This window comes from Bubalus bubalis, chromosome 21 (assembly GCF_019923935.1).
Source record: "Bubalus bubalis isolate 160015118507 breed Murrah chromosome 21, NDDB_SH_1, whole genome shotgun sequence".
In the NCBI taxonomy this organism is placed as follows: Eukaryota; Metazoa; Chordata; class Mammalia; order Artiodactyla; family Bovidae; genus Bubalus; species Bubalus bubalis.
The window spans coordinates 54,905,560-54,930,180 of record NC_059177.1 but is presented as its reverse complement, the minus strand read 5'-3'; the positions used below and the strand labels follow the sequence as shown (position 1 = coordinate 54,930,180).

Genomic DNA, 24,621 nt, shown 5'->3' with positions numbered 1-24,621 from the left:
CAGGCACCAGGCAAGGGCCCCTGCTGTCCCCGCTGACCGGTACATCCTTCCTTTCAGACGGTGACACAGCTCGACTTGTCTCCTGAGGTCTCGGCTCACTGTTATTTCCCTAGGGAGCCCTTGCCCAGCACCCCCTAAAACCCCTTTCTCCATACTGCTCATCCCCATCAAGCGTGACTTTATTTGTGGGTCTTTTCTCTCTTAGAATGTATTGCGGTTTAGTTCCTAAGTTGTGTCTGACTCTGCAACCGCATGGACTTGCAAAGCCAGACTCCTCTGTCCATGGGATTCTCCAGGCAAGAAATCCGGAGTGGGCAGCCATGTCCTCCTCCAGAGGATCTTCCCGACCCAGGGACTGGACCCATGTCTCCTGCATTGAAGGTGGATTCTTTACTGCTGAGCCACCAGGGGCACCAGTGAGGATGGGACTTGGGCTCAGGGCTGAGTCCCGGGCTCTGACAGGGGTGTCTGGCACATAGCAAGTGCTCAGTGCATGTCTGCTGATGGGGTAACCCGCATCCACCTTCCCTGCACGCCCTGCCCCCATCCGACCCCATCGGCATCTGTCCTCAGACGAGCCTTCCCGTTTCCCACCCCGGGGCCTTTGTACCGGCTGTACTCTCTGCCACTCCGATACCTGACTACCTTTTGAGACAGTACAGAATCGTGGGAAACAAAAGCCTTGGACGTGGAGTTGGAAGAGAAGGCCGTAAGGGCCCTGCTCTGCTAATACCTGACTGCAAGGGGTGGAGAAGAGGCTTCCTGCCGCGTCTTCCCTGTGCTGCAGAACTGCAGGCCCTCCTGCCTGCTCTGAGTGGGTCTGGCAGGTACCTCTTGGTGGGAAGTCAGGCTAAGAAGAGTGGATCCAGGTCCTCCACAGCGGTGGCCCTGCGTCCATCCTTAGTGAATCCCTCAGCCCACACTTACTCCATCAATGTCTCAGCCCCTGGACCTCCAGCACAGCCTTGTTCACTCAAAGTTTCAATATAATTTAACAAAGAGCTGCTATAGACCCAGCATGTGCTAGGGGGCCCCTGCTGGGGGTAGCATGCCTTTCATGAGGTCTAGAGTTAAGCTCAGAGAAGGCAACGGCAACCCACTCCAGTACTCTTACATGGAAAATCCCATGGACTGCAGCCTACCAGGCTCCTCAGCCCATGGGATCGCTAAGAGTCAGACACGACTGAGCGACTTCACTTTCACTCTTCACTTTCATGCATTGGAGAAGGAAATGGCAAGCCACTCCAGTGTTCTTGCCTGGAGAATCCCAGGGATGGGGAGCCTGGTGGGCTGCCGTCTCTGGGGTCGCAGAGTCGGACACGACTGAAGTGACTTAGCAGCAGCAGCAGCAGCAGAGTTAAGCTCTTAACACATCTGATTCCATCCTTCACCTGCTCCTCAGTGGCTCTGCACAACCCTCAGGATACAGTCCAAAAGTTCTTATCCTGGTTTTCCAAGCCCTTCATCATCTGGTCCAACCTTCTTACATTCCCAGCCTCATCTCTCATCATCTCCCTGCATGCCTCCCCACTCTACCTGCCAGCCTCACTGATCAGTTTATACCCCTGGGCCTTTGCACATGCTTCCTATCCTCTTCTAGGGACATTCTCTCTGCTTCTAACATTTATTTTATATATCTATTCTTTTCAGATTTGTTTCTCTTATAGGTTATTATAACTACTGAGTAGTGTTCCCTGTGCTATACAGAAGGTCTTTGCTTGCCTGCTTTATGTATATTACTGTATGTATGTTAACCCCAGCTTCCTGATTTATTCCTCCCTTACCTCCTTTCCCTTTGGTAACCGTAAGTTTGTTTTCTATGTCTGTAGATCTGTTTCTGCTTTGTAAAGAAGTTTGTTTGTATCTTTCCTTCCTGCTTCTACTTTTAAGTGTGGTTTGTCCTTAGGCCTTTTCTTTGTTGTCCCCTCTTTCAGAAAGCTTCTCTAATGCTCCTCAATGCAGGCGGGGCTAACCCATCTCCCTGGTTCACCCCAGTCATGACCTCTGACACTCTACTGTCATTGGCCATCGACCTGTCCTCTCCCCAGCTAGACTGTGCTCACAAGGGCAGGGGTGGTGCTCAGCACAGTGGAGAAGGGGCCCAGTGACAGGAAGGGTAAGGATCGGGCTTACCTGCTTCAGGGAGCCCTTTAAGGTGAGGAACATGTAGGCCATGTATCCGGGGATGAGGACCATGGAAGACAGGGCCATGAGCCAGCCCACGCCCTGGCCCCACTTGGGGAAGACATAGCTCCCCATGGTGAGAGGCGTCATCTGCACAGCACTGAAGATGAACACACCCTGGGCAGGGGGAGAGAGGGGGGGGCAGGCGGTCACCCAGACTGGACTGCCAAGGCCCTTCCTTAGGCCCTGTAGATGGTAGGGCCACTGCGCTCCACCCCTGCCCTGGAGCTCACAAGGGCCCTCACAAGGGCCCAGCATCTTGGGAATCCTGCACCCAGGGGCACTGCTAGGACATAAGGTAACTTTGTGTAGAACAGAAGAAGCCACCATCTCTGAGAGGACCAATAATAAAAGGTGCCTTCTCTGTGACAGCCAATAGAAAAGGACCTCCTTTCTGGGAAAGCCAATAAGAAAAAGGTGCCCTCTCTGGAAGAACCAATAGCAAAAGGTGGTTCCTCCAGGAGGACCAATTGCAAAAGGCATCCTTCGTCCCAGGTAACCAGTCTGTCAAACAGAACAAGGGTGGGAGGTCGCCCCCAGCCTGCAGTTGGCTGGGTGCCCTTGTGCGGGACACAATATAGGCAGCGGCCCAGCCCCACTGCAAGGACCTGGGTGGTCCCTCCCAGGCGGGTTCCTGACTTAGCTTCCCCTTGCAGGAGGGAATGAGGGATGCTGAGAATGCGGGGCCTCCCCACGTGGATGCTTTGGCTTCAGAATCAGGCCAACATGGTTTGAGGACAGCGCCTGCCCAGTGGGTGAGGCTGGCTGGTGAGCCCCGGCCCCGCAGCAGTGAAGTGAGGCAAAGACAGGTACTGTGCTGAGGTTCGTGAAGACTCCAGGGAACAGAGGAAGTGCTCAGCACAGATGGGAGAGAGCAGTATTCCTAGGGAATAGAGGTCTGGGGCTCTTCCACCTGCCTTTGGCTCCGGAAGTTTCTCTCTGGCCCCGAGCCACCCCAGGGTCCGGTCTGGCCCTGCCCTTACCGCCACAATGATGGGGGTGAAGAAGGACCAACAGAGCTTCCACCAGATACAGGGCCTGGAGCCGACCATCTCTTGGATGTTGTCGTAGAACCGGTTGACGCCTGTGACAGTGGGATGAGAGCAGGAGGGATGAGAGAGCAGTGGGCTCAAGGCCCCGACCTGCTGCTTCCTCACACTGCGACCACGGCCAAGTCACCTAACCTCTCTGCGCCTCAGTTTCCTCGTCCGTAACACAGGGCGAATGCTCCGGGGTAGGGAGTCCTCGTTAGCTAAGTGCTCAATAACCAAAGCCTCCCCTGCCCCTGCCCCCCAGCAAGTGGGGCAGTCACCTGAAGGCGAGACCATCTACCACAAGGACGTACATACAGGAAGCAGCCCCACCAGCCTCAGGTCCCCCCCACTCAACATCTCTCCCAGCAACGCCTCCGAAGCTTTGCTGGGCAAAGGAGCTGTTCCCTGCTGATCTAGCGCATGAGCGGCTGCTGATAAGACTGCACGGAGGAACCGCCAGTTGTGCAGAAAGAGCCTGCAGAGGTCCTGAAGTTCACACGAGTGACACTGGGCGCTGCTCAGACTAAAAGCAGAGTCATTGAGAATGAGGACCTGGGAGGGTCAGACCAGGTGGAGAGCAAGAAGGGAGAATGATGAGGAGGGTGAGGGGGCAGGACCACAGGGACCCCGAGGGACCCTGGAGAACACTTCTTCCAAAACCACCAGCTTGCTCTGACAACCAAAGTGCCCGAAAGGACAGCTTTTTCACTGTCAGGCAGTTGAGTCTAGAAACTCAGGCCACAGAATCAACAAACAAAAGTCACCATGTCCTGCATTCTTTGTTCTATGATTATTGCTGTTGTTCAGTCGCTAAGTCACGTCTGACTCTTTGCATCCCCATAGACTGTAGCACGCCAGGCTCCTCTGTCCTTCACTATCTCCTGGAGTTTGTTCAAATTCACATCCATTGAGTTGGTGATGCTATCTAACCATCTAATACTCTGCCACCCCCTTCTCCTCCTGCCCTCGATCTTTCCCAACATCAAGGTCTTTTCCAATGAGTAGTTGGCTCTTTGCATCAGGTGGCCAAGGTATTGGAGCTTCAACTTCAGCGTCAATCCTTCCAATGAATACTCAGGGTTGATTTCCTTTAGGATTGACTGGTTTGATCTCTTCGCAGTGAAGGCACTCTCAAGAGTCTCCTCCGGTACCGCAGCTTGAAAAGCAACTTGAAAGGTGCTCAGCTTTCTTTATGGTCCAGCTCTCATAACCATACATGACTACTGTTCTAAAACAGTGCACACTTTTAATTATAGCTTAGCTTTTAACAAATATTTAACTTTAGAACTTTTTTTTGTAGTTTTGGTATTCTTCTTCTAGATAAAATTTCAAATAAATCTTTGACCCCAAAATTTATGAAGAAATGTTGGCTCCCATTTTAAGGGAGTTTAACTCAGAGTTCAGTTCAGTTCAGTTCAGTCACTCAGTCGTGTCCGACTCTCCCAGAGTTTACCCAAACTCATGTCCATTGAGTCGGTGATGCCATCCAACCATCTCATCCTCTGTCGTCCCCTTCTCCTCCTGCCTTCAATTTTTCCCAGCATCAGGGTCTTTTCCAATGAGTCAGCTCTTCACATCATGTGGCCAAAGTATTGGAGTTTCGGCTAGAGTTATCTTCTAAACATGGGACGTCCTATGCTAACTCCACTGAATTGCTGTGAGGACCAAATGATGTATGGAAAAGGCCTGGTGTTCAAACTGTATTTGCTGAATGATGAGTGGAGAAAGGATGACTGAACGGATGAACGAACGAATGAAGGAGGAGGAGTTGGTGCTTACCATAAAACCAGGAAATGGAGACACATTCAAAGAACACGAGGAACAGCAGGCTCATGCCGCTGGCGGAGTAGTAATCGAAGAGTTTGAAGACATAAATGCCCCCCTGCAAGAGGAGAAGAGGGGAGAAAGGGTCCACTTACCCTGGGGTCCAGTGCATTCAATTCAGGGTCAATACAGGCTGTGCTGGTTGGGGTTAGGCTACCCTGCAGCAAGAAGGCCTGGCAGTAGATTAGAGAAAGGGCAGGGGGGCTTGGGGCCCTGCAAGGATGTAGGTGTGGACTCTGGGGACCAGGAATAAAATGTCTTGGGGCGGATGGAAACACCCCATTTCTGGGAAGGCTGGAGGGCAGAAAGAGGAGCTAGTCACCCGAGCCACATGTTCACAATGTCAAACGAGTCATGTCTCCCCCCATAAGCTCTTCCATAACTTAAATAAGACCGTAATGTAACACATAAAAAGATAGATAAAATAAAATCTGAAACGTATTTAGAGTGTCCTGCACAATCTGGCTCTGCACCCACTACCTACCCCTCGACTCTGTCACCTCCACACTGGCCTTCCTTCTGTCCCCAACATTTGCCAAGTCCATTCCCACCCTGAGGCCTCTGCACCTGCTGTGCCATCCTCCCCTGGCGAGACCTCTCCCCTGGCTGGCTCTCCCTCACCAGTGAGTTTCCGCTCAGCTGTCACTCCCTGACTACTCTGTCCCAGGCGGTGTCCCTCCCTCCCCGCTGCTCATTCTCTGTCCACTCTCTTGTCTTGTTCTGCCACGTTAACTGCAGAATCTGCTGGGTCATGCCAGACCCACAGCAGCTGGTGAGCAACGATGAAGAATGGAGTAACAGAGGAACAATAAACCTGGGACCGAACGGCATCTGGATCCAAGGATGGCTTTGTGGATCATAAATCAGACCCACAGAGCTGGGTTCACAGCTTTAGGCTCATTTGTATTTATTGTGTAATTCCTCAATTGTGTGTCTGTCTTCCAACTAGACCAGGAAGCTCTTTCTTTTTAAAAAAACAGTTTTATTTATGTGTTTGGCTGTGCTAGGTCTTAGTTAAACTGAGGCACGTGGGGACCTCAGTTGTAGCACTCAGGATCTAGTTCCCTGACCAGGGATGGAACCCCGGGCCCCCTGCACTGGGAGCTCGGAGTCCTAGTCAGTGGACCACCAGGGAAGTCCCTTGGAAGCCTCTGAATGCAGAGAGGCCTGCTCACTCTCCGGATACAAACAGAAAGGTGGAAATGAAAGGAAGGGACAGCATCAACCTCCAAGGCCCAGCTCCAACCTGACTCCCCAGGTTAACTCTGGGAGTCTTTCAGGCTCAGCCCTGCTTTTCCTCCTCCAGGAAGCAGTCGCTGGGGCCCCACATCAGGTTGGGGAGGCTGTGCTCTCATTTCCCCCTCAGCGTCTGCATCTCCCACCAGCCTGGGAGCCCCTTGAAGGCAGGAACCCTGTCTGAGTCATGGCTTGGGGCCTGGCACAGAGATGGTACTCAGCGGACACACAAGAGGTGGCACAGCGGGCCTGCCAGGGGCCCCAAGCAGCAGCAGTGGCAGAGGCATGCCATGCACCCACCTGGGTGATGTTGGACAGGCCGATGAGGTAGGAGACGAGGCAGACAGCGGCGATGAACAGCTCCCGGCGGTTGCGGAGCAGCCTGGGGTACTCGTCCACCAGCGCGGTGACGAAGCCCTCCACCGTGCAGAACTGTGGGGGGGTGGGGGGTGGGGTCAGCCACCCGGCAGCTCCAGCCCCCACCCCCAACCCCAACCAAAGCCTGACCCTCGGGCCCGGCGGGGCCAGGAGAACCTGGGATCCAGGCCTGACTCTCCCGCCACCTCCCTCCATGACCTCAGAAGAGGGCCTTCCCTCTGGGCATCAGTTTCCCCATCTGGAAACTGGGCAAGGTGGCTGACCTGTCCCTAACATCTCACATGCTAGAATATTCTAGGGGGTCTGAAACTCATGGCCATGTTCCCGTGAACCTAAGACAGAGGGCTGCTCTCCTGGCTTGTTCCTGGACCTGGGAGGCTAGGAGGGGCTCCTCAAGGTGCCAGGGACGGCGTCCTCACCTGGCTGTCAATGCCCAGCATGAGCAGCATGGAGAAGAAGAGGATGGCCCAGAGGGGAGAGATGGGCAGCTGGGTGACGGCCTCCGGGTATGCCAGGAACGCCAGGCCGGGGCCTGTGCAGGGAGAGGTAGAAGAGAAGAAAACACAGGCCTTGAGCGCCTGCAGCTGCCCCAGCACACCTGCCGCCTAAGCTTCAGCTCATCTCACGTTCAGAGTCATCTTTTCAGAGTGTTGTCAGCCTCCCTTTCCAGACAAAGAAACAGCATGGGATGGGGCTGGGAGGGAGGCAGGGGGTTACTGGGTTGGGTTTGGAGGCAAGGGGACCAGTGAGATGAGATGAGCGACGGCAGGGGCCTGGCCAGCGGTGTGGGGAGTTCCAGGTGCAGAGAGGGGGCCAGCTGCAGAGACACTCGGGAGGCAGAGTGGGCAGCTCCTGGTTTTGGCTGGTTTGTGAGGGAAGATGAGGGAAGCACCAGGATGCTTCTGGGGTCTGGCCTGCGCTCTGGACACTAGAACCCTTTGCTGTGATGAGAGCACAGGGTATAAGGCTCAAGGAGTTTAGAGGAGTTTGTGTCTGAGTATCTGGCGGTGGGGCGGGGTGGGGCCACTATTCAGGAGATCAGGGAAAACCTTGGAACAAGGAGATTGTAACCTCCCTGGGGTCTGGCTCTGGAAAGGGGGCGGTTAGGAAGCTCCTCCCATGGGCAGGGGAGATGAGGACCTCAGTGAATAAAGCTCTTTCCACATGACCTGCCCAGCTCTCCACAAAGGGAACGGACAAGTCACAGCGCCTCTCTGAGCCTCTGCTGTATGCCCAGGGGGTTCCTGTCCTCGCACCGCAGCATGGAGGGCTGCGGGGTAGGGACACTCGATGCCAGGGAGCCCAGGGGGGCGGCCGTGGTGGTGATGGCAAGGAAGACGGCAAAGCCTGTGCAGGTATTCCCTCCCCGCAACCCTCGCCGGTGCAGGGGCTGACCTGAGGCCGCCACGTCAGCAATGGACCTCTTGGTGACGTGGGCCATGAAGCCCACAATGGAGAAGATCACGAATCCGGCGAACATGCTGGTGCAAGAGTTGATGCAGCAAACGATGATGGAGTCCCTGCGGAGAGGGCGGGGTGGGGTCAGGAAGGGTGGGGCTGGTGGAGGGGTGACCGGGGGGCAGTGGTTATGGAGTGACCCGGTGGACGAGGGTAGCTGGGAACAGAGCTACTGGTGTGCCCATTTCCAACCACCAGGCCAGGGGCAGAACTAGGAGGAGTGGCCAGAAGGTGCTGGCTCAGAGATGGGTGGAGGGCCAGGGGAGGGGCGTGGCCACGGAGGGGGTGAGGCTGGGAATGGGGGCATGGCCGGGGACCGGAGGGTGTGGCCACGGGTGGGCGTGGCATGGAGGGCGTGGCCATGGGGTTCACCTGTAGACGTTGTTGTGGAAAGAGTTGTAGCTCCCGAGAGCGATCAGGGATCCCAGGCCCAGGCCGTAGGAGAAGAAGATCTGGGTGGCCGCATCCAGCCACACCTGCAGGCAGAATGATTTAAAAAATAGAATCACAGCCAGAGCACCCCAAGACCTTTTACGCTAATCGCCTCTACCAGGCAGCATCCGAGTTTACAAAAGACTGTCGGAGACATGCGATGTTGTTGTTCAGTTGCTAAGTCACGTCCGACTCTTTGCGACCCCAAAGTGGACTACAGCACGCCAGGCTCCTCTGTCCTCCACTATCTCCCAGAGTTGGCTCAAATTCACGTCCATTGAGTCGGTGATGCTCTCTAACCATCTCACCTGCTGCCGCCCCCTTCTCCTGTTGCCTTCAGTCTTTCCCAGCATCAGGGTCTTTTCCTGGAGATGTGCGATAACTTACCCTAAAGCTGGTATGGGGACTCGGGACTCAGGTGTGTGCTCTTAACTCAGTGCAGGCCCTCCAGGAAGGCCAGGAGATGAGGCCAGGAGAATCGCTCACCTCGGAGTCCGACAGCTTGCGGAAGTTGGGCGTGATGTAAAAGAGGATTCCCTCCTTGGCTCCGGGCAGCGTCACTCCACGGAAGAACAGGATGATCAGCATGATGTAGGGATAGGTGGCGGAGAAGTAGACCACCTGGGAGGAAAGGGGGCGAAGGGTCACACCCCTCCAGCACACCCAGACTCTCCCCCTCCCCACTTTATCTACATCCATACCTGCTGTGGCTCTGGGCTTGGTTCCGATATAAATGGCCACTTTTCTGAAGCCCCTCCTTGGTATCCAAATCAAATAGGTCAGCACTCATATGTTCCCTTTCCCTACCCCTCCAGTTTTTAAATTTTCATTTAAAGTATTCAAGTAATACATGTTTGACGAGGAAATTTTAAAATTACACATGAACACACACACACAATTAAAGTTCCTTTCAACAGGCCATAGAATACAAGTTACATGAGGGACAGGGCTTGTGTTCACAACTCTGCTTTTCCAGTGCCTAGAATGTCCATGGTATATAGTAGACACTCAGTAAGTGCCCAACAAATACATAAGTGCATCGATGTTACTATTTTAATGTCTTCTTTTGAGGCTTCACATATATGATTCCATTTTCCTACAAATGAGGCTCAATTCTATACCTGCCTTTTCAATTAACATGTTTAAAGTTAAAAAACACACAGTACACACCACTTTATTTCTTGTGTTGTTTACTGAATGCTGTTCGATTGTCTCCTAACACTGTGATTTCTAATTATACAAAAGAGTCCCTCAGGAGGTCCCACCACCCGATGGCCCAGGAGCCACATCTACCCTCTGTTTTCCATGGCTCTGCCCAGCCCAGGGGAATCTCGAGAGACCTGGCACTGTGCTAAGAGCATGACACGCACTGTCTCCTTGAATCCTGATAACTTCCCAGAAGGTAGGTAATGTTATTATTCCCATTCTACAGGAGAGGAAACCGAGGCAGCACAGAGCCATGAAGGGACCTGGCTTAACTCAGAGCTGGATGAGGTTCCTTGGAGCTGACTCGTCACCCAATGCAGAGATCCCCTCTGAAAACCCATCCCCCGCAGGGCCCCACTGTGCAGACCCCTTACCTTTCCAGTCCAGCCAACACCCTTCCAGATACAGAAATACACCAGGATCCAGGCGATGGCCAGGGTGATGGCCAGGGGCCAGCGGATCTGACCTGGCTTATCCAGCCCGTCTGTCATCTGATGCATGTTGCGCCTGGTGGAACACGGGACGGAAGACAAAGTCACGCGGGGCTGGTGGGGGCTGGAGTGACCCGGGGGTGCCCAGGGCATGGACACGGGTGATAGCTTTCTCCATGATGCTGCTGACAACTCTGATCACTGGGCTCCACGAGCTGGGCAGAGACTGCAGGCCAGTTAAACTAATGGGCACAAAGTGCTATGTGCTCAAGGGTCCTGCCAGCGCCTTCATTCAGCCACCAGGATGGCTCAGCTGGGTGTCTGCAGTGGCCTTCCAGCAAGACCCCATCCCCTCTTCTGCTCTGTCCCCACTCCAGCCCCGGGGAGCCTTCTAATGTCTGATCATGTCACTTTCCTGCTTGCAGCAAATAGCTCACGGTTGTTCTCAGTGTTGTTCTTCCCGAGTGACACCCCCCCAACCTTGTGGACAGCCCCTGAACTTACTCCCAGAACTCCACCACGGCGCTGGTCATGTTGGTGGTGTTGATGGCACTGTAGTTGGAGAAGCAGCGGTCTGTGTTCCAGGAGTTGCCACACTGTTTCCATGGCAGCGTCTGCAAAGACACAGCCGCACAGGCAAGCCCCATGAGCCTGACAGCAGCGGCCCCAGGACATCCCAAGTACCTCCATGGTCCCCGAGCCTCCTCACGCCAGCACGCCACCTCCCCTTCCCAGAAGCTGCCGGGTGCTGGTCATGCCGTGCACCCCATTTTAGAGATCAGAGAGGGGCAGCAACCTGCTCAAGATCACACAGCTCCTAAGCGTCAGAGCTTTACACTCTTGAAACCAAGCTATCCCATGTCTTCCATGTCCACCCAGCCACGTGGGCTACCTCCCAGCCACGTGACCCTGGGTAAGTGACCTCGCCCATCTGAGCCCTGCACATTGAAGTTAACAGCAAACACTCACCGTGCTTCTTTGCTGGGTACAGTTCTAAACACTTTACACGTACGTGCTCCTTAAGCCTCGTAAAACCACATGAGGTAGGTTTTACTTTAAGCCCCATTTTCTAAACAAGTGCACTGTGGCTCAGAGAGGTTCAGTCTCTTTCCTGAAGCTGCACAGCTGGTATACACTAGGCGTCAGGATTTGAACCCAGGCTGTCTGGGCCCCTGTAAGATGGGCTAACGATGCTATGACTTTTGGAGAGACAAGGGCAGCTGAAGACAAATCATGCCCCCAACACAGAGGAATGGCCCTGTTGGCAGAATGGTGGTAAATGGATGGGGGGGCCGGTCTGGGTCTGGTTTCTTCAGGGTGGGGGGCAGGCCAAGGGGCCACTGACCGTGGTGAAGGAGTTGTACAGGTAGTAGATGGCCCAGGAGATGATGACGATGTAGTAGATGTTCAGCCAGAAGGACAGCACTGCAGCGGCAAGACCCACACCTGGGAGCAGACGCGCCAGCGCGACACTCATTTAGTGAAGGGCTAACGGGAACCGTCCCAGCTCCTGCCACTGCCGTCACTTTCCTCGACATCTTCAATCTCACTAGACCTCGGAGCGAGGCAGGGACTCGGCTGAGGTCACACCCACGTGGCAGCCGAGGGAGCCGGGACTTGCCGCTGGGGCCCAGCCCAGGCTGGAGGCAGGTGAGGGGAGAGGGGCTGAGGTCAGCCAGGCAAGGACGACCCTCCACGCGTCCACCCGAGTGTCCGTCAGGCACCGAGCGAGGAAGTGAACGAAGTCATATCCAGCCCCTGCTGGGGCAACGAGCTCGTAGGACAGGGCGGCTGGACGTGGGCTGGGGCCGCTGGCTTGGGGCTCCTCCTGACCATCATCGCTGGTGGTCATCCGCCTCCAGCAAACGTGACCCGACAGCTCCCTCCTTCTGGGGCCCGGATGTGGGGAACAGGAGCACGACCACACCCCGCAGCCCCACTCTGCACACTTACCCTTGAACATGGGGGCCAGCTTCCACACCCCCAGGCCCCCAATGGACGTGTACTGGCCCAGGGAGCACTCCAACAGGAAGAGGGGGACCCCCGCGAAGATGAGCGTCAGGAAGTAGGGGATCAGGAAGGCCCCTGCGGGGTTGAGAAGAGAGGTGCTCATGGCCTCAGAGCTTCAAGAAACCCGGTCGGTCAGAGGGAGCATCATGGAATTGGGGGTGGTGGTGTCTGGGGTCCCTGCCGTGACTGCCTTATACCCTGCCACCACAGCGGCTCCCAAAGCCAGAGTAAGGCCTGAGCACGTCCTGTGCTCCAAACCCAGGCCCTGCACTTTGCAAAATGTAGAGGTGAACTCTTTGGTATCACTGACAGAGGACTACTTTGGAATTCTTAGGAAAAGGATAAGGAACAGGAAGTGGGGCCTTTGGAATTCTTAGGAAAAGGATAAGGAACAGGAAGTGGGGCCTGGCACTTTCTGTGGAGTCTTGGTTGTCATTTAGTCACTCAGTTGTGTCCCACTCTTTGCGACCCCTTGGACTGTAGCCACCCCCAAGCTCCTCTGTCCATGGGAATCTCTAGGCAAGAATACTGGAGTGGCTTGCCATTTCCTCCTCCAGGGGATCTTCCCAACCCAGGGATTGAAACTATGTCTTCTGCATTGGCAGCCTGATTCTTTACCACTAGCACCACCTGGGAAGCCCTCGGAGTCTTTAGGGGACCCATTTCGCCCAGGTCACCCCATAAAACGCCTCCACGTGGTTTGCCCCCACCAGGAGGTTGCCAGGCCAGCACCTACCACCGCCGTTTTTCCCGCAGAGATACGGGAACCTCCAGACATTGCCCAGGCCGATGGCGTAGCCCACACAGGACATGAGGAAGTCGAAGCGGCCCTTCCACGTGTCCCGGTCCGGAAGGTCTGCCGCCTTTTTCTGCACCTTGACCACCAGGGTTTTGGGCTTGTCATTGGCCACGGGGACCTCGCTGACCTCCGTGGAGATCTGCCCGTCGGCCACCTTGCTGCCATTGGTCGCCATGTCTCGGAGTTTGGACGCAGGGGTCCTGGCAGATGGACGTGCAATGTCAGCCCCAGTCCACGTGGACAGCAGTTTTGCAGCTCAAGGTCACCCTAGGAGAGCAGAGAGTTGGAGCGATAGGCACTGAAGGTATCAAGATCCTAGAGTGTCCCCAATATAACAGAAGGAAATAACCCACAAGCCCAGGGCTGTAGAGGGCTCTCCCCTCTTCCTTCCACCAGCTCCTGCTCCAGGAGAAAGGTGCCTTTTGTTTCCAAGGTCAGCAAGTGAGGGTATAGCCTGACGTCTCCTGGGTCTGCAGCAACGCTGGCCATCTGTGACACATGCCCTCTGCTATGTATGTGTCCTGCTCAGAGAATACTGTCCACGCTAAGTTGCTTCAGTCATGTCCCACTCTTTGTGACCCCCATGGACTGTAGCACACCAGGCTCCTCTGTCCATGGGGATTCTCCAGCCAAGAATACTAGAGTGGCTTGCCATTTACTTCTCCAGGGGATCTTCCTGACCCAGGGATTGAACCTGCATCTCTTATGTCTCCTACATCAGCAGGTGGGTTCTTTACCACTAACACCACCTGTGAAGCCAGCTCGGAGAGTAGCCCAATGCAACCAAAATTCCAAACTACTCTTGACTGCTCTGGCCTCAGTTTCCCCACCTATAAAATGGGGGGGGGGGCATTAATCTTCTCTGGCTTATAGAATTATGGCTAAAAGGAACTTTTAATGGCTATGAAGGTGCTTTTCACCCAAATGGTTCAGAAAGGAACTCCACTGATTGTTTGGACTCTGGTTGTTGACGTTACCTGATGGTTTTCCGTGCTGGGTCAGCTCCACAGTGGTTCCCTCTGCAATCGCAGGGGTGGGAGCCTGCAAAGGGGACAGACAGGGTGGTGAGCCGGCAGACAGGCTGCGGGCAGCCCTGGGTGCAGGCAGCGGGGGTGCAGGCAGCCTGCCAGCATCTGAGCTGTGGACGGGCACCAGGGAGCCACCCAGCTGGGTGACCGCAGCGGGTACATGCGACCAGGTGCTGGCCCCCTAGGTGCTGGGAACATGCAGGAGCGGGCTTGCTGCCCCTGGGACCACGGTGGGGGGTGAGCACACAGGCGAGGCGAGGAAGACGTTCCATAATTTTATCAGAAGGAAAAGAGAAACCCATAGAGGGGCCCCAGCTCCCCCGGGTCCCTCAGGGAACCAAACGAAGTGGCTATTTTTCTGTGTCCTCCGTCCACATGTGTAGAGATGTCATCACAGGTCACGTTAAGAACATGGCAGAGCGAGGAAAGTAGGTTTCCAGACAGTTCATTTAGTGTGACCCTATGTTTGCCACGCCCCCCCAAAACTGTTCATTAAAGAAAAAAAAAAAACAAACCTAAAATACCAGAAGGATATACCATAAGATATTCACATTGTGTAGTTTCTGAGCTCTGGTTTCTTCTTCATGCCTTCCTAGGTTTTTATAACGTTCCACGTTTGAAAAAATAAAACACCAGAATAAACTTATGGAACCCTCAGAGCAGAAGGAGCACATGGGCACTGGTCAGTGGGCTCCCGGGTGCAGGAGCGGGGCCAAAGCAATGTGCAGTATGGGCCTGGCCCTATCCCAGCCACCCCTCCCCTCAGCTCGCTGCACCACCCCCCCCACCCACAAGGGCCCCCCTCCCCCCCTCACATGCCATCCCCGGTTACCAAACACCAGTGTCTCTTCTCAGAGTTCACGGAGCACCAGACCACCTTCCAGTAAGCCACACTTGACCGCCAGCCCTGCTTCTCGTTCTCAAGGCCAGTTTCTGGTGCCCGTCTAAGACCCCGGCCTGAGCAGAGCAATGTCACGGGGAGCTTTAGTCTCAGCCCGGGGTGACTGCCCCCTAAACATCAGGACTGGCCGGAGGCAGCTGATTCTGGGGTCTACCAGCAAGTCCAGGGGACAGAGAAGCCTCAGGCAAGTGGGGAGAGGCTGAAGCCAACCCTCTTTGGGGGAGGAAGCGTCAACCATTAACTGTTAAAAGACAACGATGCCCTTAACTGTCTCCACAATTTGACCTTGTAGGTACCAGCCTCCATATTTGTTCAAAAACGATCCAACCACTTTGCACCAGGGCTAGTCACCTGATCCTACCAATCAATCAAGGCTCCCTCCCTGGCAATTGGAGGAAGAAGGCAGTCTCCCCCTCCACTTGGGAACTCTGAGGCAGCCATCTTTGCCCACCTTGTCCTTGGAGCAGCAGAGAGAGATGGTTTGCTGAGCCAGGAGGAAATCAGAGATCAAAAGACAAATGGTCTTCAAGGCATTCTATTCTGCAGTTTCAGGCGTCCTTAAGATGGGCTACTGCTCTTAAGAGTTTATAAAGCATCTACACGGTTGTAATGGGGCTTCCCTCGTGGCTCAGATGGTACAGAATCTGCCTGTAATACAGGAGACCTGGGTTCAAACCCTGGGTCGAGAAGATCTCCTGGAGAAGGGAATGGCAACCCACTGTAGTATTCTTGCCTGGAGAATCCCATGGACGGAAAAGTCTGGCGGGCTGTAGTCCATGGGGGTGGTAGAGTCAGACAGGAGGCTGAGCAACTAATACTTTCATGGTTGTAGAATAAATCCCCCGCTTCTGCTTACCTTGGCTCCTCGGTTCCTGCTCTAATCCTGAAATTTCTGCACACACCCTCTGTGTCCCATGGGAACACCAGCTTCAGGCCTCCACTCTGGGTTTCCTTGTTGGTTATCAGAGACTCAACTCCAACCAAACTCCAAAATCTACTGGGCTTTGGGAACTGATGCATGCACTGGGCCACAGGATTGTCTGACTCCATCTGGGGAGACAGACGGAAAGATGGCAGGATGTGATGAACAGAGTGGGTGACTGTGTACATCCTCCAAGAGAACCATTCAGGGCTGGGCGAGGCACGCTCCAGTTCTCCAGGTTTAGTCCGTCGTCTCCTCCACGAGTATACTGAAGACCTTCTCGTGCCAAGCCTGGGAGGATCAAGGACAGCAGCTGCTCCGAAGACCTCTTCATGAGGAAGACGTCCATGCAACTTCCAGAACTGGGGAGAGTACTGAGATTCAGCCCAATGTCTGTAACTTCCCTGTGAGAAGCCACATCACCAAATGTGGAGTCTTCCAGGATCAAGCACGTAATAAAGCAGGAATTAATACAACTGATGCTTTTTTTCGCAGAGTCACACTAGAAGGCCCACCTTGCAAGGACCAGCCTGGGGCTAACTCAGACAGACTGTAGGGATCCCTGCAACACGTACCTTGGGCAAACTATGTCACCTCTTTTGTCCTCTTTGGTAAACCGAGGGGAAAATCTTCTCTGCCAGGGTTGTGGGGAAGATGAAATGAGACGTGCCTGCAAAGCATGGGAACGTGCGCCTGGCTCACAGTGAGGGTAAAGGGAACCTCGGCCATTAGCACTGTGATTGCTCCCATCCGTGTACGGATCGTGGCTCTTAATCTCGTGTTCTCTGCTTCCCAGAAGGCCACAAAGATGATGATCATGATATAACAATAATAGCAGTAATAAGAATAGCAGCTAACATTTATTGAGAGCTTATTATTCAGGCCCTGGAGCGACTTAAAGCATTTTCAGAAGCTGGATGGACATCAACCTTTAGTTGCCGTGGGGAATACTAGTTAATAAAAATGTCAAGCCCTTTGCTTTGGGCTGTTTTTATACCAGCTCAGAGTGGTCTAGCTGATCACCTTGGGCCAATCAGAAGCCAGCAATGGTAGCTTTGAATGTTTGGTTAATAAAAAAAAAAAATCTTATTCTGTAGTAAATAAAACCTGGTGAGAAAAAAAAAGAATTCAGGACATCTTACAGATGGGAGGAAAACAATAAAAGTTCCCCACTGGTGAAAAAAGGACTCCCAGGTGGCCCAGTGGTAAAGGATCAGCCTGCAATGCAGGAGACATGGGTTCAATCCCCGGGTTGGGAAGATCCCCTGGAGAAGGGAGTGCCAACTCAGTCCAGTATTCTTGCCTTCGGAAATCCCATGGACAGAGGAGCCCGGTGGGCTACAGTCCACGGGGTCGCAAGACAACTGAGCACACACACTCATGAGAAAGCCGGGACCCTGTGCTAATAACCCAGAGCTGTTCCAGGAAACCCCCTCAGTATTCATGCCCTGCTGCTCGGAGAACTTTAATTCCTGACCCAGCTGGCTCACCTGTCACCTCCCCGTCACAAAGAACAGCACACAGAAAGCACGGGCACGTGCCTGTTTACTGCAAGGGAACCCGTGTTTCAACAAGATGAACGCTCTCTGAAGCAGAAGCAACCTTTCCACCGCTGTCACCTCGTCTTTCCTGAAAGAAGCGCCCGTGCTCTGCAGCTCCAGGGCTTCTGGAGGATGGCTCCGCAGGTCTCTTCCCTCCTCCTCTTTTATCTGCTGGTGGGGCCGGTGGAAGGACAGGCCTCATGGTCTCTGGATCTGAGGCATGTTGCCAAGACATGTGTCTCCCAGCTCTTCCTCACCAGGTGGCAATGTTCTGCAGACCAAGAATCCAGCTACGTATTCCTCCAGCTCTGTCATTAACTGGACTCCAGCAAGGCAGCATTCAAAAGGGTACAGTTAATGTGAGACCACAAGCAACAAGTCCTCAGTATTCATCACCTACTCCTGCATGCCTTCATCCATTCATTCAAGCATTTACTGAGCACGTGCCAAGAACTGGTGGTGGAACTGGAGAACTGTTGTTCCAAGTGTTTTGCATTCTGAGCTACACAGGGCCACCAGAGTTTGAATCAGTGAACTGATAGGTACCGGCAGATAGATTCTCTTGTGTAAGTATTTACTGAGGGCCTAATGTGTGCATGGAGCTGGGCTGGACACTCGGATGGCAAGGATTAATAAGACAAGATCCGCGACCTTCACAAGGTCACGGCGTCAAAAGAGAAACAGCTCTGCTGCAGCTCTTCCTAATCCTCTGTGTCAGTGCAGCAAGACTATATGAAGCAGACAGACCTAAAGGAATGACTTAATTCAGCCCGCGAAAGTGTCCCAGGCGAAGGGATATTTGAACTGGGCTTTGAAGGCTGTATATGTGGTCGTTAGGCTCAAAAAGAGGGAAATGGTATCCGTAGTAGAGGGAAATCCATAAACAAAGGTTGGGAGGTTTGAAGCTAGGAAGGTCAGCTTGTGAACGGCCTCAAAACTCAGGCTAGGGAACTTAGGGGGACCGACTTCAGGGGTGGGATGGGGTGACAGGGGGATCCAGTTCATATTACAGAAGAAGACTCCCTCCGGGAGGCTCTGTGAGGGATGGTGCTAGAGAAAGAGATTCGAGACAGAAAGATGCTCAAGATGTGCCCACGGTGTTCCATGCTTCCTTGACGTGCTCTATGACCAGGTCTTAAAGCCATCGATATAAATGAGGCCAAACCAAGCAGGAAGCATGCTTTGCAAGGAAAAGAAAACATGTTGCGTTTGGAAGCTCTAGATCAGACAAACTGGGTCAAAACTGGCCCTGAGGCTTGTTTTATTATTTAGCCTGAACAAAAAAGATTTTTTTTCCAGTTTGAATCAGGAGCCAGAGATGTGATTGTCCTGGATCCAGCATTTCAAGCAGAGGAAAGAGTAAGTGCAAAGGCCCCGAGGCAGGCATAAGTTTGGCGTGATTGAGAGCCAGCATGGAGGCCAGGGGGGTGGGAGTCCAGGCAAGGATGGGACAGTTCTAGTTTGAGGCAGGCAGGGGCAAGATCATGCAAGGTCTCAGCGACCACAGTAAGAAACTCAGATTCCATCGTAAAGGGGAAGGGAGAAAGTGGAGGACATAGCACCAGGGCTGGTCTGACTTACATTTAGGAGTCCTCTCTGGCTGCCCAGGAGAGGCTGCAGAGCAGCAAAGGTGGATGTGGGGAGGCTCCTTAAGAGCTGAGAGTCCAGGCAAGGGATGATGGTGACTTGAACCCTGGCTGCAAGGCGAGGCCAGAGCTGGTGAGGAGTGGTGGGGGATTCACTTTGGAGGCGCGGCCGCCAGGCCTTGCTGGAGGCTTGGCGGTAAGCAGTCCAACGCCAGGGCCAGATGGCAGGCTGGGGGGAGGGGAGCACATGGCAGCTGCCTGGGACAATCCCCCTCTGTCCCCGCTGCTACATCAGAGGGATGGGCAGGGCGGCTGCGTGGGGTGGGGACCTAGGCAGAGGCAGAAAGGCCAAGACGGAGTCTCAGGCTGCCATTGTCTGGGGCCGGGGCTGGGCCCAGAACCCACTGGGAGCCGGAGAGGGGGGGCACTCTGCAGGGGCGCGGAGGGGGAGCAACAGGCCAGGGAGGGGCCACTTCCTCCCATGATGCTGCGAGCGCTTGCACCCCTGCTTTGTTTTGCTTCCCGTTCTGTGATTACAGAAATTACAGAGGCTTGCTCCAGACCGCCTTCGCTGCTCTACTCGCTTTTCTTCCTTTCTGAAACTCTGCGGTTCAAGAAAAAAATTAATATTGGGTTTGGCTGCATGCCAACAGGAAACATAATGGTTTATTCTCTGCTTTTTAGGAAGAAACGCTAGGCTCGGTCCATTGCACAAGGCTTTATTGGGCATCTGTTGTGCACCCAGACCCGTAACAGTTCCAGTGAAGGGACGAGAGCCGGCATCTACTGAACACCTCTTTCGTGCCAGGCACTTATCTCACAGGTCTTAGGTCTGCCAGTCCTCACCTCACCTCAAGAAGCTGAGGCCTATGTCACCCATTTGACAGATGAGTAAACTGAGGCTTGCCACCATGGGGTAGTTACTGTAGACACATCTCAACTCAAATGGCTCAGCTACTCAGAGACTTGCTACTCAAAGTGTGCTTCTCCGAGGGCAGACTGTTAGAAATGCAGAGTCCTGGACTCTGCTCCAGACCCATGGAATCAGAAGCTGCATTAAAGAAAAAAAAATTTTTATTTATTTATTTACTTCTGGCTGTGCTGACTCGATGGACGTGAGTTTGAGCAAGCTCCGGGAGTTGGCGATTGACAGGTAAGCCTGGCATGCGGCAATCCATGGGGTCGCAAAGAGTCAGGCAGGACTGAGCGACTGAACTGAAATGAACCATGCTGCACTTGGGCTTTCTCTAGCTGCAGTGAACAGGCTTAGTTGCTCCGAGACACGTGGGATCCTCCCAGACCAGGGATTGAACTCATGTCCCTTGCATTCCAAGGTGAATTCTTAACCACTGGACCACCAGGGAATCCCAGAAGCTGCATTTTAACAAGTATCCCTGGGATTCAGGTGCCCAGGGCAGCTTCCAAGGGTGTAGGTTATGGGTGACCCTGATTATCTCACGGAGTTTGATTCAAATCCCTGGGTGACCAGGAGCTAGATGTTTACCTTGCTTGAGCCTCAGTTTCCTTATTGCAAACCTGGACCCCTGTATTTCACAGGATCACTGTGTTGACTCTGAAGTGAGATATGATGAGTCTAAGGGAAGCAGAGTGCCTGGCGCACAGGAAGTACTCGATACAGAGCAGCTTAGATTGCCATTCAGAGAGATGAATAGCCACAGAAGTGCTTGCTTTGTAATCGAAAACCATCATATAAAAGTGGCCCAATTAATAGCTGATGCTCAGTGCAGAAAGGGTAGAGGGAGGCTGGACTGGGCAGTGAAAGGCGGGTGCTGTGGGCAGCCCTTGCTATGAATCACCCTGCAAGTCAGGGAAGTCTCCCTGGAGAAGCTTCTGTGATGGAAAAGCTGGAGAGGGTCCCTCAAGCCTCAGGACTTTGGCCCCAGAGACCAGAGCCCAGTCTGGGGGTGACAAGTCAATCTTTTGCCTGGTAAAACGGATGCCTGCGAGTCCAGATATTAGGCCCTCATCCTTGGACTCAGTCCAAGTGGGGCTTGGGGCTGGGACCAAGGCAGCCAGCCTCCTTCCTGATCCAGACTTGATCTACAGGAGCAGTCTAGAGATGAAGACAAAGGCCCAGAGAGGGCTGGGGGCTGGTCCAAGGTCACACAGCACAGGAGTCATGTGGCCCTTACAGACCCCACGGCCCCCAGATCTCAGCCCCCTGCACACTCTCACTTCGGAGATGAAGGAAGGAAGGTCCGCATCTTGGTGCAAACCCCTCGGCTGCCTCAACAACCCTGAGCGGCCGTCTGCAGTTCCAGGCGCTGTTCTCCACAGTATTGAATGCCGCTCCTCCACGACATCCCAGGCTGACTTTCAAGTAAGCCATGTAATTTCTCAAACTGTCTGTTTCTTCACCAGGAAATGGGGCCAATGGTAACTACTTTATACATGATGACCACTGGGTTGAGATTTTCCAGTCCTGGGCCCGGCCTAGCAAACCGTAATACAGTGACGCTAAAATGATTATTAGTTCCATTTTGCAGATGATGGTTCTGAGGCTCAGAGACGTCAAATAACCTGCCAAGGTCACAGAGGGTTTAGCCCAGGCCCTCTGCTCACTTGGCAGGTGCCTCCTGGACACTGGTCTGTGTGAAATGCTCTGAAGCGCATGGACGTGGTCCCTGACCTTCCAAGCCTGCCTGTGCACTCTCGGGAGGAAGAGAGGTATTGGCGTGAAGAAGTGTTTGCCTGGCCTCTCAGCGTGCTACAGGGAAGAAAACTGAGGTGCAAGCCCTCCTGCCTGCAGCCTCAGAGAGCCTGGAAGTCTGGTTTTCTAGGGTGCCCCTCAAATCAGAAATTACGAGGTTAGAGGACATCCCACCCCAGCAACCAGAGCGAGAAAAAGATCAGTTTTCACTGTTGCAGGCTTCTTAAATCCATCAGTTAGTTCAGATGCTCGGTCGTGTCTGACTCCTTGTAACCCCGTGGACTGCAGCATGCCCGGCTTCCCTGTCCGTCAGCAACTCCTGGAGCTTGCTCAAATGCATGCTCATTGAGTCGGTGATGCCATCCACGCAAAGGTGAAATAAGTCATGCTGCTCTTCTGTCTGTGAATACACACAGGAAACAGTCCCCAACTTTTTGTTAACAAAGGAAGGAGAAAGAAGAGCTTGAAGTATGAGAAGAAAGTAAGCTGGGGACTTAACACATCAGGGTGTGCTCTAAACGCTTTATGGAGAGCACTGGGTTGGTCAAAAAGTTTGTTCAAGTTTTCCCATAAGATGCTAGCCAGCTCAATAACTCGCTACTGTCACCCCTCCCCTACATTTTGCTGATGGGTAAACCAAGGCAGAGAGAGAAAGAGGCTTGCTGAAAGTCTCCCAGCTAGGAACTAGAGGGGCTAGGGCTGGAACCCAGGCAGCTGGTCTCCTGTGTCCATATCCTTAACCAGCCCACTCTGCTATCTCTAGTTGCATGCCTGCAGAACTCCCCGCCAAGGCCCACATTTAGGATGGGAGAGAATGTAATTCCCTCCAGAGCAAACCCCTAAGGACAAGGAGCCCAGAGTGGCTGAGGACTCTACCTCCCCAAGGTGTGGCTCCGTGAAGGCTAACTGGTCCCCATGGTCAGACCGGGCAAACCCTGCAGGTGTCCTGGGAGCCAACAAGGGTCATGTGGGATCCAGCTGAGCAGCTGTCAGTAGGCCCCCGAGCTGGGCTCTAAAGAGAGCCCCCTGGGAGGCAGCTGGCCCAGGGGCGGCAATCCCCGTAGGAGTCCCCAGCTCTCCTCTGCCTGCAGACACAGCCCGTGCTCGCAGAAAAGCAGGCCTTTCTAGGGGCCGGGAGAGGAGGACGCACAGTCAGCTTGAGGCTCTGGAGTCTGCAGACCCGGGTCTGAATCCTCACTCTGCATGCTACGGGCTGTGTGGTATCGAGCCAGGCCCTTTACCTCTCTGTGCTTTGGTCTCCTTCCATGCACGAGGAGAGGACTCAGGCTCTGGCCCGGAGCACCCTTCTGACTTCATCCTGCTTCTCATCTCAGCCCGCCTGCCTCGCTCACATGGTCCACAGTCTGCTAACATCTGTTCGAGCCCCTAATTGTTTGCAATGCCTGACTGTGCACCTCGCTTTGTCGAGGCAATTTTCAATCCAATCCAACCTGGATCGACGGTGCACCTCCAGGGAGCCGGGTCCCACGCTGGGTGCAGAGCGATCCAGACGCCAGCTGGAGTCTGGGTCCTGCCGCCACCGAGCGCTGGTGACAGCTGGGCGTGCGGATAAGCGACATCTACTCGGGGAAGTTCTCCCACAGCCCAAAGAAGGGGGGATGGCGCCCGGCTGCGGCCGGGGGCTGGATTCAGCAAGAAACCAGGAGACGATGGCATTAGGGCTGGCTGGGACGTTCTTTCTATAATCACAGCGAGAGAAGCAGGACTGGAACCTTTGCTCCTCTCCCCAAGCCTAACACTTCTAGTCCACCCCAGGCGGAGCGGATGGGGACAAGGCAAAATGTGCTTACAGACAATGAGGGACCTGGTCTGGCTGGCGAGAATCTGGGGTCCCTTAGGGAGCCTGGCTGGGGAGGTGGCAGCTACGGTCAAGGGCTCTGAAGCAGGAGAAGGGGGTGCGCCACGTCCTGGAGCAAGAACAGCGATCATGCCGAAGGTTTATCCGGTGGTTTAGTTCAGTGGGCTTCCCTGAGAGCTCAGTTGGTAAAGGATCTGCCTGCAATGCAGAAGACCCCAGTTCAATTCTTGGGTCAGGAAGATCCACTGGAGACGGCATAGGCTACCCACTCCAGTATTCTTGGGCTTCCCTTGTGGCTCAGCTGGTAAAGAATCTGACTGCAAGGTGGGAGACCTGGGTTCGATCTCCAGGTTGGGAAGTTGTCTGGAGAAGGGAAAGGCTACCCACTCCAGTATTCTGGCCTGGAGAATTCCATGGACTGTATTGTCCATGGGGTCGCAAAGAGGCAGACATGACTGAGCAAGCTTCATGCATCTCACGGATGCTCGTCTTTAATTCTCGCAGACACAGAGACTGACGGCGATAGGACTTGCCCAAGTCCACGATCTGGAGCCATCTGCTCAATTCCCATGCTTTTAACCTCTCCCCCAACCCCCTCACCCCACAGTAAGGAGGCAAGGACGAGATAGTTGGATGGCATCACCAACTCAATGGACATGAGTCTGAGCAAACTCCAGGAGATAGTGGACAGGGAAGCCCGCAGCCCATGGGGTGGCAGAGTCGGACACGACTGAGTGACTGAACAGCAACCCCACAGCAAGCACTGAGCGGGGGGCACTTGGGGACCTTTGAAAGAAGGGAGATTTGATCTGATGGTGACATGGCAAGAACCCATCTGCTGAGTATGTGGTGGGGTGGAGGGACAGTGCCTGAGCTGGGACTGGGGGTGGGGGCGATGGGGAAGGCCCAGTCCCTCTACACAACCTGCCTTCTGTCCTGACGAGTTAACTGATCCTTCTACCCTGTCTCTCCAGCTCCACTGGTCCTCTCTGCACCAACGGGACCTGGGTCTTTACGTTGCTCTGCTCCCCACCATGGCAGCTCACGAAGTGCCCGACACACACACACACACACACACACACACACACACTCTCCTGAGTCCCACCATGCGGACATTGCTATCACAAGTCCTGGAGAGACATCGGCTGTGGAGAAGGTGGC

The 24,621-nt window shown here is 54.1% G+C and overlaps 1 protein-coding gene across 2 annotated transcripts in view; it reads right to left on the bottom strand.

Moving 5' to 3' along the window:
* SLC6A1 (solute carrier family 6 member 1) overlaps positions 1 to 24,621 on the bottom strand; it is a 39,968-nt gene that overhangs the window by 2,865 nt on the left and 12,482 nt on the right. Inside the window, exons 1-15 of one of the 2 annotated variants that reach the window (XM_044933636.2) lie at positions 17,334 to 18,818; positions 13,970 to 14,033; positions 12,930 to 13,259; positions 12,137 to 12,268; positions 11,529 to 11,629; positions 10,688 to 10,797; positions 10,127 to 10,259; positions 9,033 to 9,167; positions 8,487 to 8,590; positions 8,052 to 8,176; positions 7,076 to 7,188; positions 6,579 to 6,710; positions 4,998 to 5,100; positions 3,168 to 3,268; positions 2,134 to 2,301 (exon numbers count right to left, since the gene is read on the bottom strand). In XM_044933636.2, the coding sequence (XP_044789571.1) occupies positions 2,134 to 2,301; positions 3,168 to 3,268; positions 4,998 to 5,100; positions 6,579 to 6,710; positions 7,076 to 7,188; positions 8,052 to 8,176; positions 8,487 to 8,590; positions 9,033 to 9,167; positions 10,127 to 10,259; positions 10,688 to 10,797; positions 11,529 to 11,629; positions 12,137 to 12,268; positions 12,930 to 13,167 (1,695 nt within the window). In that variant the 5' untranslated portion in view covers positions 13,168 to 13,259; positions 13,970 to 14,033; positions 17,334 to 18,818. Of the gene's footprint in view, positions 1 to 2,133; positions 2,302 to 3,167; positions 3,269 to 4,997; positions 5,101 to 6,578; positions 6,711 to 7,075; positions 7,189 to 8,051; positions 8,177 to 8,486; positions 8,591 to 9,032; positions 9,168 to 10,126; positions 10,260 to 10,687; positions 10,798 to 11,528; positions 11,630 to 12,136; positions 12,269 to 12,929; positions 13,260 to 13,969; positions 14,034 to 17,333; positions 18,819 to 24,621 lie in introns of those variants that run through there. The other variant, XM_025272163.3, reaches the window with a different exon arrangement.